This window comes from Pleurodeles waltl, chromosome 2_2 (genome assembly GCF_031143425.1).
Source record: "Pleurodeles waltl isolate 20211129_DDA chromosome 2_2, aPleWal1.hap1.20221129, whole genome shotgun sequence".
Taxonomy (NCBI): domain Eukaryota; kingdom Metazoa; phylum Chordata; class Amphibia; order Caudata; family Salamandridae; genus Pleurodeles; species Pleurodeles waltl.
The window spans coordinates 890105453-890132474 of record NC_090439.1 but is presented as its reverse complement, the minus strand read 5'-3'; the positions used below and the strand labels follow the sequence as shown (position 1 = coordinate 890132474).

The 27022-nt window shown below is 46.5% G+C and overlaps 1 protein-coding gene across 8 annotated transcripts in view; it reads left to right on the top strand.

Moving 5' to 3' along the window:
- The window catches only part of UBR5 (ubiquitin protein ligase E3 component n-recognin 5), a 1605594-nt gene that overhangs the window by 1347648 nt on the left and 230924 nt on the right, over positions 1-27022 (top strand). For all 8 annotated transcript variants that reach the window (XM_069220579.1, XM_069220580.1, XM_069220578.1 and 5 more), the window contains 2 exons: positions 912-1032; positions 13027-13125. In XM_069220579.1, coding sequence (XP_069076680.1) covers positions 912-1032; positions 13027-13125 — 220 coding nt within the window. The remainder of the gene's footprint in view (positions 1-911; positions 1033-13026; positions 13126-27022) is intronic.

The window sequence follows — 27022 nt, the reverse complement described above, 5'->3', positions numbered from 1 at the left end:
ATACATGCAATTGAAATGATTCAAAGTTCCTAATGTACTTACCTGCAATACCTTTCAAACAAGATATTACATGTTAAATTTGAACCTGTGGTTCTTAAAATAAACTAAGAAAAGATATTTTTCTATAACAAAACCTATTGGCTGGATTTGTCTCTGAGTGTGTGTACCTCATTTATTGTCTATGTGTATGTACAACAAATGCTTAACACTACTCCTTGGATAAGCCTACTGCTCGACCACACTACCACAAAATAGAGCATTAGTATTCTCTATTTTTACCACTATTTTACCTCTAAGGGGAACCCTTGGACTCTGTGCATGCTATTCCTTACTTTGAAATAGCACATACAGAGCCAACTTCCTACAGTTCCCTTCTAGTATTTTGTGGTATTGTGTTCCAAAAATAAAGTACCTTTATTTTTGTACAACTGAGTGTTTTATTTTCATGTGTGTAAGTGCTGTGTGACTACAGTGGTATTGCATGAGCTTCGCATGTCTCCTAGATAAGCCTTGGCTGCACATCCACAGCTACCTCTAGAGAGCTTGGATTTTAGACACTGCCGACACTTCACTAAGAGGGAATACCTGGACCTGGTATAAGATGTAAGTACTTTTGGTACCTATGACACACCAGGCCAGCTTCCTACAAATGTTATTTTAAATGTATGAGATACCACTGTGTTAACATGGACTTCAGAGGGGTTCACAGCCTTACTGGTAATATTCAAGCATATGACTATAAAACAGACACCAACTTAAATAAATGTAGTTACTGGTAAGTAACCGTCGTGTCAGGCAGGGTGTATATAGACTTGAGTAGTATTTGTACTTCTCTATATGCATTGCCGAGTAGAAAGGTTGGCTTGCAAGCATTATAATGACTAAACCTTTTGTTAACTCTCTTCTCTCAGGCCTCATTGTAGTTTTATGGGTATGGTGATATCTCATGATATGTTGTTGGGACGTTGGCGTCTGTCTTTAGAGCTGTTTGGAAGAGTGTTTATGGAAGATGTTGGAGCTGAGCCAGGTTCGGTATGTATAGTTTTGCTTTAATTATCTATGATTCTGTGATTATTGTCAATTAGGATCATGATCTATGTAGAGTTTTTGTGAAAATTATCTCCGGCTTTCGTACAATCTGTGCATAACAAATACTTGTTTCGAAAATGTTCTTTTGCAAAGGAGGGTACATGCTTGTTTGTATTTTGAATGACTCACTTTGATATTGAATGGGAATGCCCAGTACCCCACACATTAAAACAGTAAACAGATTGTTTGCAGTACCAATGTCTTCTAGGTTCTCACGGTGCTCATATTCCACCATTTAGTAGTGGGAGCCAGAAAGTTCTACTTTTTTCATCGCTTTTATCTTTGTTTTTTTTTTCTCTCTCATTTTGGAGACGGGTCTGTCTGGTGAAACCATACCCCTAAAGAGTAGGCTATTAAAAACCCCTTTTTGTGTGGCCAAGCCTTCAGGTTATTTATCCGCCATGGAGCTCGGAGGTATCTGCTATGCTTCTGAAGGAGACCTAGGCAAGAGCACCTCCAGAAGCTAACAACAATAACATGGATGTTAGGAATAAATGTTGCTTGAGGGAAACATCCCAATTTTGTGGAATGTCAAGCCACTTGCAGCCTGCCATAAATACTTTTGCCACGCAGTATTTTATGCATAGGAGATAATGTCTCGGACAATGCTGTGTGCAGCCCTCAAGCAACATCTGTTTCTGCCTTTTGGAAATGTAGTATTTGCAGAATGTATGCATCAAAATAATTTTTGGGAGATCAACATAGTGTTGCTTGACACAGAATAGTGTTAATCAAAACAGTGGTAATATTTATAACTTATTTGCATTTGTACATTTGTTGGCCGGTAATGTTCACAGTGGCCTTTTCTGTATAACTCCATTCAGTGGCATTTTAGAGCTGACTGACTTTGTCAAAGTGTAGTGTTTAAAATTAGTGTTAAATGTTGTATTCATTCGTGGGGCAATAATCAGAGTTAAATAGCTTTGTCTTTTCTAGTACCTTTATTATGTTGGCTGGCATCCCTGTGCGCTGCCACATTTGCTTCTTTCCACAAAAGAGTGTTAGAACCTCCTCAACAAAAGTGTTTTATTGCCTCAGGAATCAAACATCGGTGCCCCAGAAAGTCTTATTTAAAAGGAATGCAAACATTCCCTTGCTGGATTCAGAGACAGAAGGCCCAGAAACACCTTTATAAAGGAAGGCAATTTTCAAGCTATGCCGAAGCAGAAACTCTGGAGCAGTTCAGTGGGCCACATGTTTCCTTTTCAAAAGTCTGCTGCTATGGTGTTTAATAATGTGTTGGTAATGAACTTGGAAGCTACCAGCAACTACTGACAAACGGAGGAATAGACGTGGTCTATTTTTATACAGAGACAAAAAACAAATAATTGATGAACTGGATTTTACACAAAATATGTGTGCTTTGATGTGTAAATGGATCCATGTATGTAAATGGATATAGCTATATGTACACAATGGCATATATATTTATATAAACCTACATAAATAAACGTGTGCACATATATTTTGAATTTCCTTTAAGGGAAGAGATACTTCCAGTGGGCTGTGAAGTAGAATGCAGGGCTTGTGTTGCTTTTGTATTGCACTTCCATTGCAAACTGCTTTTTTTTTGCTAAACCTGGGCACTATGGGATGCAAAACACATTGACTTGTGCTTATACTCAAACAAAGAAAGATGTAATTGACAAAGTGGCACACAGCTTTTTTTACACAGAATGTCTTAATAATACAGACAGTTCTACCTGCATTTGTAGAATAATAGCTCAATCGCATTTCTGGCTGAAACTAACATTGGGCCTTTATAGTTCTTAATCTCAAAACAGCTGAAAAAAGTTAAGAGGCCCTGCACAACTTTAAAAAAGGCTAACCGCAAATGTGGTTCATCAGTCCTGCATTAGTTTAGTCCTTTAGATTTACAAAAGAGAAAATAAAGACAATACAGTTTTTAGAAAACAAAAAATGTAGTAAGTTATTCAGTACGGGATGGTTTTAATGGATAGTATAGTTTCCCTCAGGTGATACTGTTTATGTCACACACTTCCTTAAACCTCCACTAGCAATTGCAGTGGGGCAAGTTTTAGGGGACATGTCATACAAATTTTACCTTTCACACACTACAATTCGTAAAAGTGTAAAATTATAGAATGTGTGTTCTTTAAAAGGCATGTTCAGTGGTGCTCAGATAACTTACACCGTGTATATCTGATAGATACTTCTAGCTTCTGATTCCTTACCTTTAAAATGTCCACAGGCGTCAGACTGGATCCAGAATATTTTTGTGAGCAGTACCCCTGAACAATGGAATAACGGAGGATCAGTTGCCCCTTCTTTGTGAGGAAGTTACGTCTCTCTTGGCCAAGGGAGCCATAGAGAGGGTTCCTGTGCCAGAATTAGGCTGTGGTTGCTATTTTCTGCTGTCTAAAAAGGACAAGGGTCTTCGCCTTATCCTAGACCTTTAGTCCCTCAATCACTTCCTCGAGAAGAAGTTTAAGATGCTCACTTTGGCTCAGGTTCTATCTGCACCGGACCCTGGAGACTGGATGGTAGCGCTGGACTTGCAGGACGCTTATTTTCATGTCCCTTTCCTGCCTGCCCAGACATTACCTACGATTCACTGTAGGCCACAATCACTTTCAGTTCACTGTACTCCTCTTTAGCCTTACCAGGGCCCCTCGGGTGTTTACCAAAGTGATGGCGGTGTTCGCAGCTCACTTGCGGATATCGGAGATTTCAGACTTTCCCATCTCAATGACCAGCTGTTGAAAGCAGGCTCTCGCCCCAGGCTCTTGTCTCCCACTTCCAGACTACGGCAGACCTGAGCTGATCGGGACATGGTGTAGTTTCGGGCCTGTCTTCCTGAGCGGCGATTCCTGGATATTCAGGCCATTATACAGATGTTTCTGCCTTTTTCCTGGATTTCATTGAGAGTGACTCTGAGGCTGTTAGGCCTCATGGACTCCTGCTGGTGACACATTACAGATGGCACATGCAGGCTGTGTACTGGGTCCTGAAGTTCCATTGGGCATCCGGGGAATCTCTCCTACAAGGTCCAGATATCAGAGGGAACTACACAAGATCTGCATTGGTGGTTAACTAAGTGTAATTGGGTCAGATTTGGATACCCTCCCTTCCTCAACCAGATCTGACAGTAGTGATAGATGTGTCACTCCTGGGAGGTGGACATCAGAGGTATCTGGTCTCCAGCAAAAAGGGGCTCCACATCAACCTGTTGGAGCTCTGTGCGATCTGTCTGGCATTAAGTCTTTCTTCCCTCTATCAAGGGAAATATGGTTCAGATGTTCAGACAACACCACCACCATGAGGTACTGCAACAAGTGGGGGAGGGTGGGGTTGTGGATCCTTTGTCAAGAGGTTCTGCATCGCTGGACGTACATAACAGTAAGGCATATCCCTGATGTTCAACATCTGGCAAGCTCTCTGAACGCCAGAGCCGACAAACTCAGCTGATAACGCCCAGCGGATCATGAGTGGGGTCTTATCGGAGGTGGGGCAAGGCCTCTTTCAGCAGTGGGGCTAGCTTTTGTTGAATCTGTTTGCCTCCGCAGAGAAAACGCAGTGTCAGCAGTTTTGCTCATTAGAGTATCCAAGGTGGCAATTGCTCAAAGACCCTCTTTGCAAATGTAATTCTGGCCTCCTGTACACCTTTCTGCCCATACCACTGGTACCCAGAGTTCTCAAGAAGATCAGAAACGACTGGGCCCAAGTAATTCTTGTGGCTCCTGTAGGAAGCTGGCTATCTATGTAGTGTACCAATGTAAGGGGACACTATGGAGATAGTCCAGGTCGACTGTTATTGGTTGACAGGAGTTAATAACCCTAAAAACTCTCTTTTGTGGTAGTTTGGGCAAGGAGTTAGGCTGATTAGAGGACAGTGTTAAGCATTTATTGGACACACAGAGCCAGTCAAAGAAATCTGACACCAATTTCTAAAAAAAAAAAACAATCTTTATATGATTTTAAGACGCCAAGGTCATCAGAATCGGGTGAGTACTTTTCGATATGATATATGAATTTTCACAGGTTTCAAAAGTTCACACTGTGCAACTTCTGGAGTAGTAATGTTATCCTATTAGGGAAAAACATATACTGCATTCAGGTACTCTCCTTCTGGACATAAAGAGGATATGGGGCAAGGTCTAAAGCAGCACCTACAGGTCACCACGGGCAGCACTGGAGCGTCTAGTTGCAGAGGTGCTATTCAGTGTCAGGTGCCTTGTTTAAGTCTGTGGGGATTGGTCTGGTGGCAGGCTGCAAGCTGGGGCTGGGGGGCCAGTCCGGGTGAACCCAGAGGAGGGCTTAGTCCTTGAGCTGCTCAGGTGCTAGGGATACCTTTGGTCTACTTCTTCTCGGCATATGGGGCTCGGGTGCAGTGGTGGTTTTAGGAGTCTGGTCACGGTGCAGGAGATAGTTGCGGTTAGAGGGGAGGCTGCAAGCGATGATTGGGAGTCCAGTCCTGCCAAGCCAAAGGATGGGCTCCGCTTTAGAGGCTCTCGGGACCCCACTGGCACAGTTACCATCCTCTAGCTCTGGCTGAGGGGCTTGGGTGTAGAGGTGCTTTAAAGCCATCAGGTTGCGGCGTTTAGAGACTCCTCTGTTCTTGGTTCTGCAGAAGAGGGTCAAAACAGGACACCAGGGCCACTCTCCACGTGGGTCTCATTGTCATTAAAGTCCCTCGACGTGCAGGTTGGTTTTCCTCGACATTGGTGTCCGGTCTGGACACAACAAGCCTTGGCTGCTGCAACTGTTGTTGTTTCTGGAGGGGTCAAGGTCTCGTAAGGGGAGAAAGGACTATACCCTTAGAGCCTCGTCGACCTATTCCTGGTAACTTGCTTCCTCAGTGGATCTGATGGTCAGGAACACTGTAGACCGGACAGCTGCTTGCGGTGCCTGCAGATGCAGGGGTGTAGTTCCTCTACTTCAGGGGAGATCTTTTCCCGTTTTTGAGGCGCTGGGTAGTACTTCAGTGGTTTTGGGGAGGTTGTCCAGCTCTTGGTAAAATCGGTCCCGCGATTGTCAAAGTACAAGCAGTCTGGTGGGGTTTTGTGCCAATCTTTGGCACAGGTCTTACGTACTTGCTCTCTGTGGTCCATTTTCTTTCTTCCTTGGTTCCCATTAGTCAAAGTCTTCACTTGATGTGCTTTTCCTGGTGTCAGGGGGTCCCCCAAATACTTAATTTAGAGGCGTTAAGGGGAGTCAAGTGTAGTAGCCAGTGAGTTACTTATTCTCGGGGTCACTAAACCCCCTAGATGACCACTTCCTGTGGGCATCACCTTGTCCCAGAATTCCTGATTCCACCACATACAAGATGGTGGGATTCCCCCTAATGTGGCAGGCTCCTCACATTAGGGGTGTGCTCAACCTGCAAGTGTGACACGCCTCCTAGCTTAGCTAATTTTCCCGCCTGTTCTGATGCCATATGGGCTGCAGGGCAAGGGATTGCCTCTCCCAGGTTAGGACCACATACCAAAGACAGCAGGTACTTTAAAGTCTCTGGCCTTGGTACAGCGATTTACTAGCCATCCTGTTCGCGGAGATAACACCTGCTGCCAGGGCAGGCATAGTTTCTGACCTCCGAGACCAGAGGCTCTCACCTCCTGTGGTGGCAGGCTGGTCAATATCAGTCAGCCAGCACACCAGAGGACTAGCACCTCTAAGATGCCCTCTGACTGTATGTCATAATAAATCCAATGTTGGCATCAATATGGATTTATTAAAATGAGGTGTTTAACACCAAACACCACTATTTTCCATGCAGCCATCATGTAGCTGGGTCACTCGTGCTGACCGTTGTCCAGTACATTCTTTTAAATGGCTGCCTGGTCACTTGCAATGTCTAGGAAGAGAACTAGACAGCACAGGGACATATCTTCTCATCCAGTATGTCCTCAGACATATTATAATGCACCCTACCTTGCAGCTTTAGTCCTACCAGTTTGCAGGGTTTTCCTAGGAAGCTCATGCTGCTGCCATCCTACAGATAGGATTCTGCCATCCTGCTGCTTGAGCAGCTCAAGCTCAGGACGGCAGAATACATTTCCTTTGGGAATTCGAGGCAACACCCTCTCCCTTTGGAAATATGTGTTACAAGGTGTAGGAGGCTGGCCTGGTACTAAAGGCACCCTTATTAGTGAAACGTAGGCAGTGTCTAGAAGCCAGGATGTCTCGGGATAGCTGTTGCTGAGCAGCCAAGGCTTATCTAGGAGACATGCAAAGCTCAAGCAATACCACTGTAGTGGCACAGTACTTATACACATGAAAGAAAATAAAAGTACTTTATTTTGGTGACACAAAATGCCCAAAATACCTTAAAGACTATACTCCCTTAGGAGGTAAGTAATATACACAGTATATACACAGGAATGCAGCAATAACTGTAAAAACAGTGCAAATAGTGATCACAATAGATAGCAGTGGGCCTAGGGAAAACACAAACCATATACTAACAAAGTGGAATGCGAACGTCGGTTTCCCACCTACACAAGTGTAGTGTGTAGGGGGCCGCTGGGAGTGTAAGAATACGCCAAAGGTAAGTAATAGAACCCACCCCAGAGCCCAGGAAAGCAAGAGTAAATCACAGTAAGTTTCCTAGAACACACAAGAACACACGATAGAAGGTTTTGCAAGAACCAGAAGAGACTGCAAGACACCGACGTTGAATTCTTGGACCTGAAGACCTGTAGAAGTGGACCAAGTCCAAGAAGCTGTAGAGTCCAGGGAGATCAGGAGCCCCTCCTAACCTGGACGAAGGTGCAAAAGAAGAACCACCGGTGACGAACAGTCAGTACTGCACCCAAGAAGGATGCGGGTTCCTCGTTAGTGCAGATGATGTCCCACACCGGATGGAAGATTGCAGTCTGGTTTGGGTCGCTGGATTCCGCCATCAAGCCTTGGTACACCCAAAGCTCGCAGTTAGCGGAAAATGGTGCCCCTCGGGACCAGGAGGGACCTGGTGGTCTCTACCCAGGAGGGGGCGACAGAGGGGGCTCTCAGTAACTCAGAGAGCCCTCAGAAGACTAGGCAGAGGACCCAGGAGTCCCACAGCACGCGGACAAAGAAGGTGCAAATGGAGGCTGTAGGACGTTGGCTCTGTATATACTATTTCAAAGTAAGAAATTGTGTGCACAGAGTCCAAGGGTTCCCCTTAGAGGTAAGATAGTGGCAAAAAGAGATAATTCTAATGCTGTATTTTGTGGTAGTGTGGTCGAGCAGTAGGCTTATCAGAGGGTAGTGTTAGGCATTTGTTGTACACACACAGGCAATAAATGAGGAAAACACACACAGACAATTCCAGGCCAATAGGTTGTTATATAGAAAAATATATTTTCTTTGTTTATTTTAAGAACCACAGGTTCAAGATTTACAAACAATACTTTAAATGAAAGGTATTTCACTCAGGTATCTTAGGAACTTAGAATAATCACAATAGCATGTACAGTTTTGGTAAAAATGGCAATAAGCTATTTTAAAAGTGGACACTGCAAAAATCAACAGTTCCTGGGGGGAGGTAAGTAAATGTTAAGTTCACAGGTAAGTAAAACACTTACAGGGTTCAAAGTTGGGTTCAAGGCAACCCCAAAGTTACCACACCAGCAGCTCATGGCCGGTCAGGTGCAGAGGTCAAAGTGGTGCCCAAAACACATAGGCTTCAATGGAAATATGGGTGCCCCCGGTTCCAGTCTGCCAGCAGGTAAGTACCCGCAACTTCGGAGGGCAGACCAGGGGGGTTTTGTAGGGCACCGGGGGGGACACAAGCAAGCACAGAAAGTACACCCTCAGCAGCACTGGGGTGGCCGGGTGCAAAGTGCAAACAGGTGTTGGGTTTTCAATAGCTTTCAATGGGGAGACCCAGGGGTCTCTCCAGTGATGCAGGCACAGAGGGGGGCTCCTCGGGGTAGCCACCACCTGGGCTAGGAAGAGGGTCGCCTGGGGGTCGCTCCTGCACTTGAGTTCAGTTCCTTCAGGTCCTGGGGGCTGTGGGTGCAGTGTCTTTTCCAGGCGTCTGGTTCCTTGAAGCAGGCAGTCGCGGTCAGGGGGAGCCTCTGGATTCTGTCTGCAGGCGTCGCTGTGGGGGCTCAGGGCGGTCATCTCTGGCTACTCACGGCCTCGCAGTCGCCGGGGAGTCCTCCCTGTGGTGTTAGTTTTCTGCAGGTCGAGCTGGGGGCGTCGGGTGCAGAGTGGAAAGTCTCACGCTTCCGGCGGGAAACGTGTGGTCTTTAAAAGTTGCTTCTTTGTTGCAAAGTTGCAGTTTTGTTGAACAGGGCCGCTGTCCTCGGGAGCTTCTTGGTCCTTTTAGATCAGGGTAGTCCTCTGAGGCTTCAGAGGTTGCTGGACCCTGGGGGATGCGTCACTGTTGCAGTTTTTCTTGAAGTAGGGACACAGGCCGGTAGGGCTGGGCCCAAAGCAGTTGGTGTCTCCGTCTTCTCTGCAGGGTTTCAGGTCAGCAGTCCTTCTTCATCTTCAGGTTGCAGGAGTCTATCTTCCTCAGTTCCGGGGGCCCCTAAATACTGAATTTAGGGGTGTGTTTAGGTCTGGGAGGTTAGTAGCCAATGGCTACTAGCCCTGATGGGAGGGGGGCACATCCCTAATCCTATTGGGGGGAATCCTCCATCTGCAAGATGGACGATTTCTAAAAGTCAGAGTCACCTCAGCTCAGGACACCTTAGAGGTTGTCCTGACTGGCCAGTGAGTCCTCCTTGTTTTTCTCATTATCTCCTCTGGCATTGCTGCCAAAAGTGGGGCCGTGGCCGGAGGGGGCGGGCATCTCCACTAGCTGGGATGCCCTGTGGCGCTGTAACAAAGGGGGCGAGTGCTCACTGCCAGGTGTTACAGATCCTGCAGGGGGAGGTGAGAAGCACCTCCACCCACTACAGGCTTTGTTACTAGCCACAGAGTGACAAAGGCACTCTCCCCATGTGGCCAGCAACATGTCAGGTGTGTGGCAGGCCGGCAAAACTAGTCAGCCCACACTGGAAGTCGTGTGTGTTTTGAGGGGGCATCTCTAAGATGCCCTCTGGGGTGTATTTCACAATAAAATGTACACTGGCATCAGTGTGCATTTATTGTGCTGAGAAGTTTGATACTAAACTTCCCAGTTTTCAGTGTAGCCATTATGGTGCTGTGGAGTTCGTGTATGACAGACTCCCAGACCATATACTCTTATGGCTACCCTGCACTTACAATGTCTAAGGTTTTGCTTAGACACTGTAGGGGCATGGTGCTCATGCACCTATGCCTTCACCTATGGTATAGTGCACCCTGCCTTAGGGCTGTAAGGCCTGCTAGAGTGGTGACTTATCTATGCCATAGGCAGTGTGAGGTTGGCATGGCACCCTGAGAGGAGTGCCATGTCGACTTAGTCATTTTATCCCCACCAGCACACACAAGCTGGCAAGCAGTGTGCATGTGCTGAGTGAGGGGTCCCCAGGGTGGCATAAGACATGCTGCAGCCCTTATAGACCTTCTCTGGCATCAGGGCCCTTGGTACCAGGGGTACCAGTTACAAGGGACTTACCTGGGTGCCAGGGTTGTGCCAGGTGTGGAAACAAAGGTACAGGTTAGGGAAAGAACACTGGTGCTGGGGCCTGGTTAGCAGGCCTCAGCACACTTTCAAATCATAACTTGGCATCGGCAAAGGCAAAATGTCAGGGGTCAGGGGGTAACCATGCCAAGGAGGCATTTCCTTACACTTTGTTTCCTGCCTCCAGAGAGCACAAAGGCTGTCACCCCAGGAGGTTAGAAACTAGTCCCACAGTGGCAGTGAGTAAAATACAGGGGGGCATCTCTAATATGCAATCTGTGTGCATCTTGTAATAAATCCAGCACTGGCATCAGTGTGGGTTTATTATTCTGAGAAGTTTGATACCAAACTTCCCAGTATTCAGTGTAGCCATTATGGAGCTGTGGAGTTCGTTTTGACAAACTCAGACCATATACCGTATTTATCGGCGTATAACACGGACTTGATGTGTGCATAAATGATGTGTGCGTGTTATACGCCGATATAAATTTAAGGTTTTTTTTTCCCAGAAATTTCCTCTTAAAATGAGGTGCGTGTTATACGCCGGTAAATACGGTACTTAATATGGCCACACTGTACTTACAATGTCTAAGAATGGACTAAGAAACTATTGGGGGATATTGCTCATGCAGTTATGCCCTTACCTGTGGTATAGTTCACCCTGCCTTAGGGCTTTAAGGCCCGCTAGAGGGGTGACTTACCTATGCCACAGGCAGTATTTTGTGCGCATGGCATCCATGCCATGTCGAGTTTGCCTTTTTCTCCCCACCAACAAACACAATCTGCAATGGCAGTGTGCATGTGTTAGGTGTGGGGTTCCTTGGGTTGGCACAGCACATGCTGCAGCCCTTAGGGACCTTTACCACTGGTACCTTTTATAAGGGCCTTATCTGTGTGCCAGGGATGTGCCAGTTGTGGAAACAATGGTACATTTTTAAGTGAAAGAACACTTGTGCTGGGGCCTGGTTAGCAGGGTCCCTGCACACTTCTCAGTCAAGTCAGCATCAATATCAGGCAAAAAGTGCTGGGGGTAACTGCAACAAGGAGCCATTTTTCTGCACGTGGTTAAATATTTTGTGTTGCCGCTTTTGAAAACGCCAAATGCCAAAACTTTGGCATGGTGGAGTTTCCAAGAAGGCTGTATCTTAAAGATGCATTCCAGAGAGAGTGGAGCATGAGGAAGTCTTGTCCGGAGTTCTGAAAATTATAAACGACCAAACCCAAATTATCCTAGTGACTCTGTAATAGGCAAGGAAAGTATGGTATCCAGAACTTATGAGCATGAGCATCCGTCCTATGATTAAGCCTTGTTTTCGAAAGATCCTCCAGTCACTTTAACATGGCAGGGTAATAAACGTAAACATGCAGAGTCCGCATTTAAGTGTGGCAGTTGACTCTTTTCTATCTTCGTTTCGAAGTTGTGGATGTCATCCTGGCTGCCACAAATCCTTCTACAAAGTTTGCTCATGCTGACGCCTGTAACAAGTTTGTAGCCTGGTGTGTCACCTGCAGTACTGACCCATTGTAAGCTACATTGCTGTATCTCCTCTTAGTTGTCTTGTCTCTAGCCCAGCAAGGACTTGCATTTGTCACCGTTAAAAGTTATCTGTGCACCCTTTGCACCTTTTTACGTTTACTGGACCAATCTTCCTTTTGTAATCACCTGTTGTGATGAGATTTGTAAAATTTTAGAAGCATCCATCAACAGTTACGTACCTTGGGTAACTCTTTCTGCTGGATTTATCTAACCAAAGACTCCTCTCCTCCCCTCTCTCCTTCCCTTCTCGCATTATGGAATGGTCTCTTTCTTTCCATATAAAGTGGTCCTAAATTAGAGATCTGCACACCGCACTTGTGATTTCTGTTGGGAATCGGACAAGCTCAAGAGAGGAACTGATATCAACATGAAGGGGTGTCACTTACATGCAGCTCCACCGTTACTGCCAGGTTAGAACAAAGTTAGCATTCAGTTAGACGTGCCACCTACTGGGATGAGAGAGCAATGCTGTTAATTTCTGGATCTGGTCGCTGTCTCTGGATGTTCTAAAGGTGAGCGAAGTGTACAACAGACATTATTGAAGGTGAGGAACTTTTTCTCCTCTCCCTTTCTTTACAGCATGTACAGGACAGTGCTGTTGTTGATACCATTGACATTACACATTTTGGAACCAGCTCTGAGGTAAACATTTTTAGAGAAAGCATAAGGCATTATAAAAATCAGGTAGAATAATTTTTGAAAACTTTATTCAGGAAAGACGATTCCACTTAGGTGTTTAGGGCAAGCCTTGGTTGCCTTTTACTTAGTGGGTGGATTTGTTCATGGTCGCATATCTTCTTAGTAATCTGACTATTACGGGTGGTTACACCCAGTCTGTTTTACTTCAGTCACTATATCAGTCTAAATGTTTCTGAATGTAATGTCTTTTTTTCTAATGCAGATCCTAACTGAATTGGGTGGTTTTGAAGTGAAAGAGTCGAAGTTCCGTAGAGAAATGGAACGTATTAGAAACCAACAAACAAGAGACTTGGCGTTGGAGGTAAACACATTATTCAACATCTACAGTTAGATATTTCTGTATTTACAAAAACTTGGCTTAAAGGCTATCTTTCTAGTCTCAGTTTTTTCACATTTGGGATATTGAGTACTGACAGGTAAGAAATTAAACTTTTCGTTTTCCCAACACCTGAAGTGTTAGATTGAAGCCAGGGTGGACACATTTTCTCATCTGTGCCCAGTTCATGGCCTTGCACACACCAATTGGCTTCACTCCACAGCCCCCTATTCTCTCTCTGCTAGACATCAAATGTGATTATGCCTAGCTGTTGTGTGTTCTCTATGCTATTGGTGCTTTTGTACCTTTTTATTGAACGTGGCTTTGGGATTCCAGACTGACAGCTACCCTGGGTGACTCAAGGCACTCCTACCATTTTTTCTGATTAAGTATTCTCATTGTAGATTCCTCACCCTTTGAATGCATCCCAGGTGACAGTTTGGATCCGTAAAATCTTAGGCAGTACTACTGCATGCCGGCAGATGGCACCACACAGCTCCACACCTATGTCATTGTTCCAGAAGTGATCCCTGAAACCTTATGTATGTGCCACCTGTGCTCACTGACATCAGTTCCTTTTGTTTTGCACCAACAGGCGTGGATCTAGAGCTACCCCTCCCTCTTCTCTTTGAGACTAATTTCTGAAAAAGTTTATCTGGATGTGCAAGGGAATACGTCTCCTCTCAGGTCTAAGGGGTAATAGTCTTCAGGGAATTTTGCAGCCAAACATCTGTCACTGACTGTAGAAATCTGGCTCTGTAAATACTATATCAAAATGAGATGGTGTGCAGAGCCCAGGGGTTCCCCAGAGGCTTAACAGAGGCTAAAGTAGATACTATTAATGCTCTCTTTTGTGGTAATGTGGCCGAGCAGTTAGGCTTATCAGAGGGTAGTGCAAAGCATTTGTTGTACAGACAATAGAAGAAGCACACATTCAATGTCTTAACTCCAGAGCAATTATTTTTATAAAGGAAAAATATATTTTGTTAGTTCATTTCTAGAACCACAGGATTAAAGCTGCAGGTAAATACATTAATAAATATTTCACATGTGTATCAATACAACTTTGATTGGCATTGGTAAGTTGTACAGTTTTTGAATAAATGGCAATAATCTGTTTTAAAAGTTGACTGCAATTTTCAGAACAGTTCGTGGGGGGGAGCAAAGTTGGTATGTTTTGTAGGTAAGTACAACACTATCTGATAGAGACTTCTAGTTGCAGATTCCTTACCTTAGAATTTTCCCCCAGGCGTCAGACTGGATTTGGAGATTTTTCTTCGAGCAATACCCTTGTGTGTCGGTAGGTGGCGTCAGTCGACTCCGCAGGTGTCGTAGGCATTGTGGTCGCAATGAAGACGTCCGGAGTAGTACATAGACGCCGCCCTCGCGCAGTGACGTCAGTTCTTTTCTTTCCGCGCCACGCGCTAATCTGGAGAAGAGATATGTAGGAAGTTGGCTCTGTATATACTATTTCAAAGTAAGAAATAGTGTGCAGAGTCCAAGGGTTCCCCTTAGAGGTAAGATAGTGGTAAAATTAGATAATTCTAATGCTCTATTTTGTGGTAGTGTGGTCGAGCAGTGGGCTTATCAGAGGGTAGTGTTAAGCATTTGTTGTACACACACAGGCAATAAATGAGGAACACCCACTCAGACTTATTCCAGGACAATAGTTTTATATATAGAAAAATATATTTTCTTTATATTTAGAACCACAAGTTCAAGATTTGAAGTAAATACATAAAATGCAAGGTACTCCACACAGGTAAGTTAGGAACTTTGGATTAAAGCAGTATCATATACAGTCTTTGTTAAAATGGCAATAAACTATTTTGAAAGTTCAACAGTTCCTGGGGGAGGTAAGTAATTGTTAGATTGTGAAGTAAGTAAAACACTTACAGGTCTCAGTTCCTGGGCATAGGCAGCCCACCGTTGGGGGTTCAAGGCAACCCCAAAGTTACCACACCAGCAGCTCAAGGCCGGTCGGTGCAGGTCAAAGAGGTCCTGACAAAGAAGTGTTACACACTGGAGCTTTCTTCCTTCCTAAGGTGGTTACACCATCTCAGTCCATCACTTTGCCTACCTTCTACGCACCCCCACATCCTTCCCATGAGGAGGAGAGACTCCACCGTCTGGACCCAAAAGGAGCATTGGCTTTATACCTCAATCGTACTGAAGATTTCTGGGTGGACGATCAACTCTTCGTTGGCTATGTGGGTGCAAAAAAAGGGAAGGCGGTGCAAAGGCATAGCATCTCTCGATGGGTGCTGCTTTGCATCAAAATGTGCTACGCTTTGGCCAAGAAACAACCTACTGAAGGCTTGCGTGCTCATTCCACCAGAGCAACTGCTGCTTCCACTGCGTTAGCATGCGGAGTTCCTGTCCTGGATATCTGCCAGGCAGCTACGCGGGCATCCCTGCACACCCTTGCTAAGCATTACTGCCTGGATAGTCAGATCTGTCGAGACGGCTATTTTGGTCGTTCGGTCCTGCTGGACTTTCTAGTATGATCTTGGTTCGCAGACCACCACCGAGGATGGCATTGCTTGGGTATCTATTTTAAGGTAAGGAATCTGCAATTAGAAGTCTCTATCAGATGTGCAAGTTACTTACCTTCGGTAACAACATATCTGGTAAAGACATATTCTAGTTGCGGATTCCTTACCGCCCACCCATCCTCCCCACTTGCAAACTGATTTCTAGGGACAGAGATTCCCCCTTTCGGGTCCTTAGCTCTGGCACACCAATCTGTGTTCTTAGCTGCTCTGCGCTCTGGTATGGAAAGTAGTTAAAAGAAACTGACGTCACTGCGCGAGGGCGGCGTCTATGTACTACTCCCGACGTCATCACGGCGACCACGACGCCTGCGGAGTCAGCCAACACCACCTACTGACGCGCAAGTGTATGCTCGAAGAAAAATCTACGGATCCAGTCTGACACCTGGGGGAAAATTCTAAGGTAAGGAATCTGCAACGAGAATATGTCTCTACCAGATATGTTGTTACCAAAGGTAAGTAACTTGTACTACAGTTCCAGTCTCCGGCTGTTAGGAATTCAACTTGTTGGGGTTCAGGTTAATTCCACACACCCACCACCAGCAACACTGGGCCAGCTGGGTGCAGAGGTCAAAGATGAGGTAAGTTTAACATGGCTTCTATAGGGACTGAAGGCACTCAGTTTTCAGATCTGCTTGCAGGTAAGTACCCTTGTCTTCAGAGGGCTGACCTGGGGGGGTTTAGAGGAGGTGAGGGGGAGGCAAAGGTAAGCACTAAACTCGCACTCTCAGCTGCTCTGTGGGCGCCAGGTGCAAACAGAGCATCGGGCTCATAATGCTTCCTGATGAAGGGACCCCGGGAGGTCACTTAGATGATGCAGGCTGGGTCCAGGGGCTCTGTTCTGGAAAACCACAGGCTGGACAACTAGGGGGGTCGCCTGCTGAATGTTGCTGCACCTGAGGTCAGGTTCCCCAAGGCCAGGGGGCTGCGGGTGCAGTGTACCTTTTGGCATTGGTTACCTCCGTCCAGTGCTGTCGCTGTCAGGGGGTCCTCTGGATGCACACTGCACGCCTCGTCATAGGGGACAGGAGAGGTCAACCCAGGGTTGGCACTTGCTCTGAATCGCCTAGGGATCCTTTCTAGTCGGTTGGGCCACCTGGACATGGTCTGTGGGCAACTGGTGAAGAGTGGTAAGGACTCTGGAGTCCTTAGAGGTAGTTTCTTCTTGGACAGGGCCGCTGTCCAGAGGAGTTCTTGGTCTTCTGTGATGCAGGCAGTCCTCTGGAGGCAGGATGCGTCACATTCTTTTACAAGTTCTCTGAAGCAGGAGACAGACTGGTAGGCTGGGGCCAAGTCAGTTTTCATCTTCCTTCTTCTCTGCTGGGGATTCAGCTTAGCAGTCCATTTTTCATGTGATGTTGCCAGGAATCTGACAACTTGGGTAAATGTAAACGTAAAACTTCGCACTTGTATAGCGCACTAGTCACCCGTTAGGGTCTCAAGGCGATGTACGCATACCGCTGTGGAACCCCTCCTGGCTTTTCCTTGTGAGGCGCCCACTCTTGAGCAGCCCCCAGGGTGAAGCCAGGCATCCGAGCGCTGTCTGGGAGATTAAGCAAGCTATTGCCCAGAGTTACAGATTGGGACCCATTAATTAGATCAGGCGAGAATTATCTGGTCCAAGGGAATTTAGCCCAAGACCCACTGAGGCAGGAATTAAACCTTGGTCCCGGGCCAGATCTCTGCATAAGGGTCTGCCGCCCTAACCATTGTGCCACACTTCATTGGAGCCCTTAAATCCTGAATTTTGGGGGGTTACAGGGGGTCAGAGGGCAGTAGCCAATGGCTACTGACCCTGAAGGTGTATACACCCTTCTTGTGTCCACTCTTTGGGGAGAGGGGCACAAACCTAACCCTATTAGCCCCTGTCTCCCAAACTAAGATGGAGGATTCTGCAGAGTGTCGCCTCAGCTCTGGACACCTTAGGGGTGGTCCTAGCTGGTGTGGTCAATTCTTCCTGCTTTCCCTAATTTTCCACCCCGACTTGCCGCCAAAAGTGGGGCTTTTTCCGGGAGGCAAGCAACTTCACTAGCTGGAGTGCCCTGGGGCACTGTAACAGGAGGCCTGAGCCGTTGTGGTTCACCGCCAGGTGTTACAGTTCCTGCAGGGGGAAGGTGTGAAGCACCTCCACCCAGTGCAGGCTTTGTTTCTGGCCACAGATAGCATGAAGGCTCTCACCCTATGTGGCCAGAAACTTGTCTCTTAGTGGCAGGCTAATTCTTTATTTATTTATTTTTAGAACCACAAGTTCAAGATTCAAAGTAAATACATAAAATGCACGATACTCCACACAGGTAAGTTAGGAACTTTGAATTGGAGAAATAACATATACAGTTTTTGTTAAAATGTCAATGAGCGATTTTAAAAGTAGACAGTAGTACAAACAGTTTTGGTAAAAATGGTAAATAGGTATTTTAAAAGAGGACACAGTGCAAAAATCAACAGTTCCTGGGGGAGGTAAGTATTGGTTAGATTGTGAGGTAAGTAAGACACTTCCAAGTCTCAGGTCCTGGGCATTGGCAGCCCACCGTTGGGTGGCTGTCCCGAGAAGGCCCCCCTGTGCCTGCCTGCACCGCTAGAGTGACCCCCGGGTCCCTCCATTGATTCCTACTTGAAACCCGACGCCTGCTTTGCACATTGCACCCGGCCGCTGAGGGTGTGTTTCGTGTGCCTACTTGTGTTCTCCCCGCTCCCCCCCCCCCCCCCCCCCCATGCTCTACAAACCCCCCTGGTCTGCCCCCAAGGACACAGGTACTTACCTGCTGGCAGACTGGAACCGGAGCACCCCTGTTTTCCAAAGGCGTCTGTGTGTTTTGGGCACCTCTTTGATCTCTGCACCTGACTGGCCCTGAGCTGCTGGTGTGGAAACTTTGGGGTTGCCTTGAACCCCCAACGATGGGCTACCTTGGACCCAACCCTGTAAGTGCTTTACTTACCTGTGAACCTAACAAAATGCTCTGTGTCCATTTTAAAAATAGCTGATTGCCATTCTTGCCAAAACTGTACGTTCGATGGCATCTGTCGCTGTAGATACGCATGTTTTGCAATAGCTCGCCATCTGGTGTTGGGCCGGAGTGTTACAAGTTGTTTTTCTTCGAAGAAGTCTTTCGAGTCACGGGACCGAGTGACTCCTCCTTTTGTCTCCATTGCGCATGGGCGTCGACTCCATCTTCGATTGTTTTTTTTCTGCCATCGGGTTCGGACGTGTTCCTGTCGCTCCGAGTTTCGGAACGGAAAGATAGCTAATTTCGGAAGATTTTCATCGGTATTGTTGCGTTCGGGATCGGCGTAGTTAGATTCAACACCGCATCGAAGATCGAAGAGCCCCGGTGCCCTTTGGGGTAGTTTTTCGATCCCCCGTCGGGGCCTGGTCGGCCCGACCGCGTGCTGAAGAACGCCGATGGAACGGACCCCGTTCCGTTTCTGCCCCAAATGCCACAATAAATACCCCTATACAGACCAGCACTTGGTCTGTAACCTGTGCCTGTCACCTGAGCACAGTGAAGACACCTGTGAGGCCTGTCGTGCGTTCCGGTCCCGAAAAACACTCCGAGACCGTCGAGCCAGAAGACTTCAGATGGCGTCCGCGCCGACAGCCCACCGAGAGTTCGAGGAACAAGGAGAGGAAGGTACCTTCTCGATCCAAGACTCAGACTCTCCGAAGGATTCGACGATACACAAACCGTGAGTAAGACGTCGAAAACCACACAGAGGAAGATTTACAAGGCCCAGGGGACGCCACTGCCATCAGGCCATGGCTCCACCCATAAATTCGGTGACGGACCGCCGGCACCGAAAAAGGCCCAAACGGTGCCGAGATCGTCAGACTCCGGTCGAGACACCGGCACGCAGCCTTCTCGGGACCGAGAAAGTGCTGGAGACAAGCCTCGACACCGAGATGCCGGTGTGGATACGGCTCAACGCCGAAACAGCGGCACCGAAGAAGATCGACGCCGAGAGGTTTCGGCCCCGAAAAAGAAAAAAGTCACCTCGGAGCCGAAAAAACACGCAGACAGGGTTTCGGTGCCGAAACAAACTGCAAGCGACCCAGCTTCAGGCTCTTACACAGAAGAGCACTCGCTAACCTCCCAAACGCAAAAGCATAGGTTTGAGGAAGAGCTACAATCAACTGATGTGGACCATACGCAAAAGCGTATTTTCATACAGCAGGGGACAGGAAAAATAAGCACCCTTCCCCCCATTAGAAGAAAGAGAAGGTTGGAGTTCCAAACTGAACAGACACCACAACCAAAAGTGGTGAAAAGAGTTACCCCACCACCCTCTCCTCCGCCCGTGATTAACGTCTCACCAGCACAAACTCCATCACACTCCCCAGCTCACACCACCATAAGCCAGGGTGACCAAGATCAAGACGCATGGGACCTATACGACGCCCCAGTGTCGGATAACAGTCCGGAGGCATACCCTACGAAGCCATCTCCACCAGAGGACAGCACCGCGTATTCTCAAGTGGTGGCTAGAGCAGCACAATTTCACAACGCAAGCCTCCACTCAGAACAGGTCGAGGATGATTTTTTATTCAACACACTCTCCTCCACCCACAGCTCATACCAAAGCCTGCCTATGCTCCCTGGTATGCTCCGGCACGCAAAAGAAATCTTTAAGGAGCCGGTCAAAAGTAGGGCAATCACACCAAGGGTGGAAAAAAAGTATAAGGCGCCTCCTACAGACCCGGTTGTCATCACTACACAGCTGCCACCAGACTCTGTCGTTGTAGGAGCAGCTAGGAAAAGGGCCAACTCCCACACATCTGGAGATGCACCACCCCCAGATAAAGAAAGCCGCAAGTTCGATGCAGCTGGTAAGAGAGTCGCAGCACAAGCTGCAAACCAGTGGCGCATCGCGAATTCCCAGGCACTACTTGCGCGCTATGACAGAGCCCACTGGGACGAGATGCAACATCTCATTGAACATCTGCCCAAGGACTTGCAAAATAGGACAAAACAAGTGGTTGAGGAGGGACAGACCATTTCCAACAACCAGATCCGCTCCTCCATGGACGCTGCAGATACAGCTGCACGGACAATTAATACATCTGTAACTATCAGAAGGCATGCATGGCTCCGAACGTCTGGATTTAAACCAGAGATTCAACAAGCAGTTCTCAATATGCCTTTTAACGAAAAAGAACTGTTCGGTCCAGAAGTGGACACAGCGATTGAGAAACTCAAAAAAGATACGGACACTGCCAAAGCCATGGGCGCACTCTACTCCCCGCAGAGCAGAGGGAATTACAGCACATTCTGTAAAACACCCTTTAGAGGGGGGTTTCGGGGTCAGAGCACACAAGCCAGCACCTCACAAGCAACACCGTCCAGTTACCAGGGACAGTATAGAGGAGGTTTTCGGGGACAATATAGAGGAGGGCAATTCCCTAGGAATAGAGGAAGATTTCAGAGCCCCAAAACCCCTACTACTAAACAGTGACTCACATGTCACTTACCCCCTCCACACAACACCAGTGGGGGGAAGAATAAGTCATTATTACAAAGCATGGGAGGAAATCACTACAGACACTTGGGTTCTGGCAATTATCCAACATGGTTATTGCATAGAATTTCTACAATTCCCTCCAAACATACCACCAAAAGCACAAAATTTGACAACACACCATTCCAATCTCCTGGAGATAGAAGTGCAGGCACTATTGCAAAAGAATGCAATCGAATTAGTGCCAAACACACAAATAAACACAGGAGTTTACTCACTGTACTTTCTGATACCAAAGAAGGACAAAACGCTGAGACCAATCCTAGACCTCAGAGTAGTGAACACTTTCATCAAATCAGACCACTTTCACATGGTCACACTACAAGAAGTATTGCCATTGCTAAAACTACACGACTACATGGCAACTTTAGACCTCAAGGATGCTTATTTCCATATACCAATACACCCATCGCACAGGAAATACCTAAGGTTTGTATTCAAGGGAATACATTACCAATTCAAGGTACTGCCTTTCGGATTAACAACCGCACCAAGAGTCTTTACCAAATGTCTAGCGGTAGTCGCTGCACACATAAGAAGGCAGCAAATACATGTGTTCCCATATCTAGACGACTGGCTAATCAAGGCCCATTCGTTAATAGAGTGCTCAAATCACTCAAATCATATCATACAAACCCTCTTCAAACTAGGGTTCACCGTCAATTTCACAAAATCCAAAATTCTGCCGCGCAAGGTACAACAATACCTGGGAGCCATAATAGACACATCAAAAGGAGTAGCCACTCCAAGTCCACAAAGAATTCAAAATTTCAACACCATCATACAACGCATGTATCCAACACAAAGAATACAAGCAAAGATGATATTACAACTCCTAGGCATGATGTCTTCATGCATAGCCATTGTCCCAAACGCAAGACTGCACATGAGGCCCTTACAACAGTGCCTAGCATCACAATGGTCACAAGCACAGGGTCACCTTCTAGATCTGGTGTTAATAGACCGCCAAACTTACCTCTCGCTTCTGTGGTGGAAAAACATAAATTTAAACAAAGGGCGGCCTTTCCAAGACCCAGTGCCACAATACGTAATAACAACAGATGCTTCCATGACAGGGTGGGGAGCACACCTCGATCAACACAGCATACAAGGACAATGGAACGTTCATCAAACAAAACTGCATATAAATCACCTAGAACTTCTAGCAGTTTTTCAAGCACTAAAAGCTTTCCAACCAATAATAGTTCACAAATACATTCTCGTCAAAACAGACAACATGACAACAATGTATTATCTAAACAAGCAAGGGGGGACGCACTCCATGCAGTTAAGCCTGGTAGCACAAAAGATTTGGCGTTGGGCAATTCACAACCAAATTCGCCTAATAGCACAATTTATACCAGGGATCCAAAATCAACTCGCAGACAATCTCTCTCGAGATCACCAACAGGTCCACGAATGGGAAATTCACCCCCAAATTCTGAACACTTATTTCAAACTCTGGGGAACACCTCAGATAGACTTGTTTGCGACAAAGGAGAACGCAAAATGCCAAAACTTCGCATCCAGATACCCACACAAACAATCCCAAGGCAATGCTCTATGGATGAACTGGTCAGGGATATTTGCTTACGCTTTTCCTCCTCTCCCTCTCCTTCCTTACCTGGTAAACAAACTCAGTCAAAACAAACTCATATTAATAGCACCAACTTGGGCAAGGCAACCCTGGTACACAACGCTGCTAGACCTATCAGTAGTACCCTGCATCAAATTGCCCAACAGGCCAGATCTGTTGACACAGCACAACCAAAAGATCAGACACCCAGATCCAGCATCGCTGAATCTAGCAATCTGGCTCCTGAAATCCTAGAATTCGGGCACTTACAACTTACCCAAGAATGTATGGAAGTCATAAAACAAGCCAGAAGGCCATCCACCAGGCACTGCTATGCAAGTAAATGGAAGAGGTTTGTTTGCTACTGCCATATTAATCAAATACAACCATTACACACAACTCCAGAACATGTAGTGGGTTACTTGCTTCACTTACAAAAATCTAACCTGGCTTTCTCTTCCATTAAAATACACCTTGCAGCAATATCTGCATACCTGCAGACTACCTATTCAACTTCCCTATATAAAATACCAGTCATTAAAGCATTCATGGAGGGCCTTAGGAGAATTATACCACCAAGAACACCACCTGTTCCTTCATGGAATCTAAATGTTGTCCTAACTAGACTTATGGGTCCACCTTTTGAACCCATGCACTCCTGCGAAATACAGTTCCTAACCTGGAAGGTGGCATTTCTCATCGCCATTACTTCCCTAAGAAGAGTAAGCGAAATTCAGGCGTTTACAATACAGGAACCTTTTATACAACTACACAAGAATAAGGTCGTCCTAAGGACCAATCCTAAATTTTTGCCAAAGGTTATTTCACCGTTCCATCTAAATCAAACAGTGGAACTTCCAGTGTTCTTTCCACAGCCAGATACCGTAGCTGAAAGGGCACTACATATATTAGATGTCAAAAGAGCATTGATGTATTACATTGACAGAACAAAAAACATCAGAAAGACTAAACAACTGTTTATTGCATTTCAAAAACCTCATGCAGGAAACCCAATATCAAAACAAGGTATAGCCAGATGGATAGTTAAATGCATCCAAATCTGCTACCTTAAAGCTAAACGACGGCTGCCCATTACACCAAGGGCACACTCAACCAGAAAGAAAGGTGCTACCATGGCCTTTCTAGGAAACATCCCAATGCAAGAAATATGTAAGGCAGCCACATGGTCTACGCCTCACACATTCACCAAGCACTACTGTGTAGACGTGTTATCCGCACAACAAGCCACAGTAGGTCAAGCCGTATTAAGAACATTATTTCAGACTACTTCCACTCCTACAGGCTGATCCACCGCTTTTGGGGAGATAACTGCTTACTAGTCTATGCAAAACATGCGTATCTACAGCGACAGATGCCATCGAACTGAAAATGTCACTTACCCAGTGTACATCTGTTCGTGGCATCAGTCGCAGTAGATTTGCATGTGCCCACCCGCCTCCCCGGGAGCCTGTAGCAGTTTGGAAGTTACCTTCAACTATTTATATATGTATCATCTCAACCTTAAATAGGTGCATACTTAGTCACTCCATTGCATGGGCACTATTACTACAATTCAACTCCTACCTCACCCTCTGCGGGGAAAAACAATCGAAGATGGAGTCGACGCCCATGCGCAATGGAGACAAAAGGAGGAGTCACTCGGTCCCGTGACTCGAAAGACTTCTTCGAAGAAAAACAACTTGTAACACTCCGGCCCAACACCAGATGGCGAGCTATTGCAAAACATGCAAATCTACTGCGACTGATGCCACGAACAGATGTACACTGGGTAAGTGACATTTTCAATACTGTTGTGATGATTCAAAGTTCCTAAGATACCTGAGTGAAATACCTTTCATTTAAAGTATTGTTTGTAAATCTTGAACCTGTGGTTCTTAAACTAAAAAAATATTTTTCTATATAAAAAAACCTATTGGTCTGGAGTAAGTCTTTGAGTGTATGTTCCTCACTTATTGCCAGTGTGTGTGCGCAAATGCTTAACACTACCCTCTGATAAGCCTACTGCTCGACCACACTACCACAAAATAGAGCATTAGAGTTATCTCTTTTTGCCACTATCTTACCTCTAAGGGGAACCCTTGGACTCTGTGCACACTATTTCTTACTTTAAAATAGTATATAGAGAGTCAACTTCCTACAACACCTGACTCCCTCTCAGACACTCCCTTTCATTGGCGCTGTTCTGGAGACGGTGCAGTTTCAGGCCTATCCTACCGAAAAGCGAGTGTAGGATATTCAGGCTATGGTTCAGATGTTTCCGCCTCTATCCTGGGTTTCATTGAGAATTATTCTGAGGCTGCTGGACCTCATGGCCGCCTGCATCCTGCTAGTGACATATGCCAGATGCCATATGTGGGTCCTGCAGTAGGGCTTGAAGTTCCAGTGGGCACAGCATCAGGGGAATTTCTCCAATATGGTCCAGATCTCTGAGGGGGACTACGAAAGATCCGCAGTGGGTGCTTTCGAATCAGGATTGGATCAGCAGCAGATACCTCTCCCTTCCCCATCCAGATCCGACAGTAGTGACAGACAAGTCATTCCTAGGATATGGTGGCCACGTGGGAGAGGCGGAGATCAGAGGTTTCTGGTGGAGTCTGGACTTCACATCAATTGTCTGGAGCTCTGGGTGATCAGGCTTGTGTTAAAAGCATTCCTTCCCTCTCTCAAAGGGGAAGAGGTGCAGGTGTTCACGGACAACACCACTGCCATGTGGTACTGCAACAGGCAGAGTGAAGTGGGGTTCTGGAACCCTTGTCAAGAGGCTGGCACATCAGGGCAGTACCCTGGTGGTACATCATCTGGTGGGCTATCTGAACCCCAGAGCCGACAAACTCATCCGTTGATGCATAGTCAAGCAGGTATAGTGTCTCCATCCGCAGGTGGTGCAAGGTCACTTTTAGCACTGGGGAGAGCCTTCGTTGGATCGGTTTGCCTCTGTAGAGAATGTGCAATGTCAGCTGTTAAGTGTTTTGGAGTTTCCAAGGTCACTTGCTCTTCGACGCTTTTCATATTAAGTGGATCTCAGGTCTCTTTTATGCCGGGCCCTAGTAGTCCCTTGTGGCTCCGGACTGGGCACGGAGAGTAAGGTATCCAGAGCTACTGAGCATGGCCACAGATCCTCCAGTCAGACTGCTCCTTCGGGAGGATCTTCTGTTGCAGCAATAAGGGATGGTCCTTCACCCGACCCTGTCCAATCTTCGCCTTCATGCGTGGAGATTGAGCAGCGGCAGTTGACTGCTTTTGACCTTCCACCCCAAGTCTGTGATGTTATCTCAGCAGCTAAGCGTCCCTCCACCAAAACCATATACGCCAGTCGGCGGCATAAATTTGTGGCATGGTGTACCAACAAGTCTGTTGATATCCTCTCTGCTCCTCTCTCAGAGGTTCTTTTGTTCATCTTTTCTTTCGCCCAGCAGGGTTCTGCTTTGGGCACTCTTAAAGGTTACTTATCGGCTATCTCAGCCTTTGTTAGATTGGCAGACCTTCCCTTTTTAACTTTTTGACTTTTGAGTTGGTACATAATTGTTCTTTGCAGCTCCTTACTCTCAAAACTGCATTTCTTGTTGCCATCACTTCTGCCCGCAGAGTGAGTGAGCTTCAGGCTCTTTCTTCAAAGCCCCCATTTTTGTCACCCTGACAAAATGGTGCTATTTCCTTCCTTCCCAAAGTAGTTACACCTTTTCATGTATGCCAGTCCATTACTTAGCCTACTTTTTTATGCACTTCCACATCCTTCACGTGAATATGTGAGACTCCAACCTCTAGGTCAAAAAAGAGCATTGGCGTTCTACTTCAATCGTACCAAAGATTTCCAGGTAGGCAATCAACTCTTTGTTGGATATGTGGGTGCGGAGAAAGGGAAGGTGGTGCAAAAGCATGCCATCTCACTTTGGGTACTACTTTGCATCAAAATGTGCTACTCTTTGACAAAGAAGCAACCCCCTTAAAGCTTGCTCGCTCACTCCACCAGAGTAACTGCTGCTACCACAGCTTTAGCGCAGAGTTCCTGTCCTGGATATCTGCCAGGCAGCAACGTGGGCATCACCTGTACACATTTACAAAGCATTATTGCCTGGACATTCAAGTCGTCAGAGACAGCTACTTTGGTTGTTCAGTCCTGCAGGACTTCTTAGTATCATCTTGGTTCACAGCTAGCCACCAAGGATGGTATTGCCTGGGTATCTACTCTGAGGTAAGGAATCTGCAACTAGAAGTCTCTGTC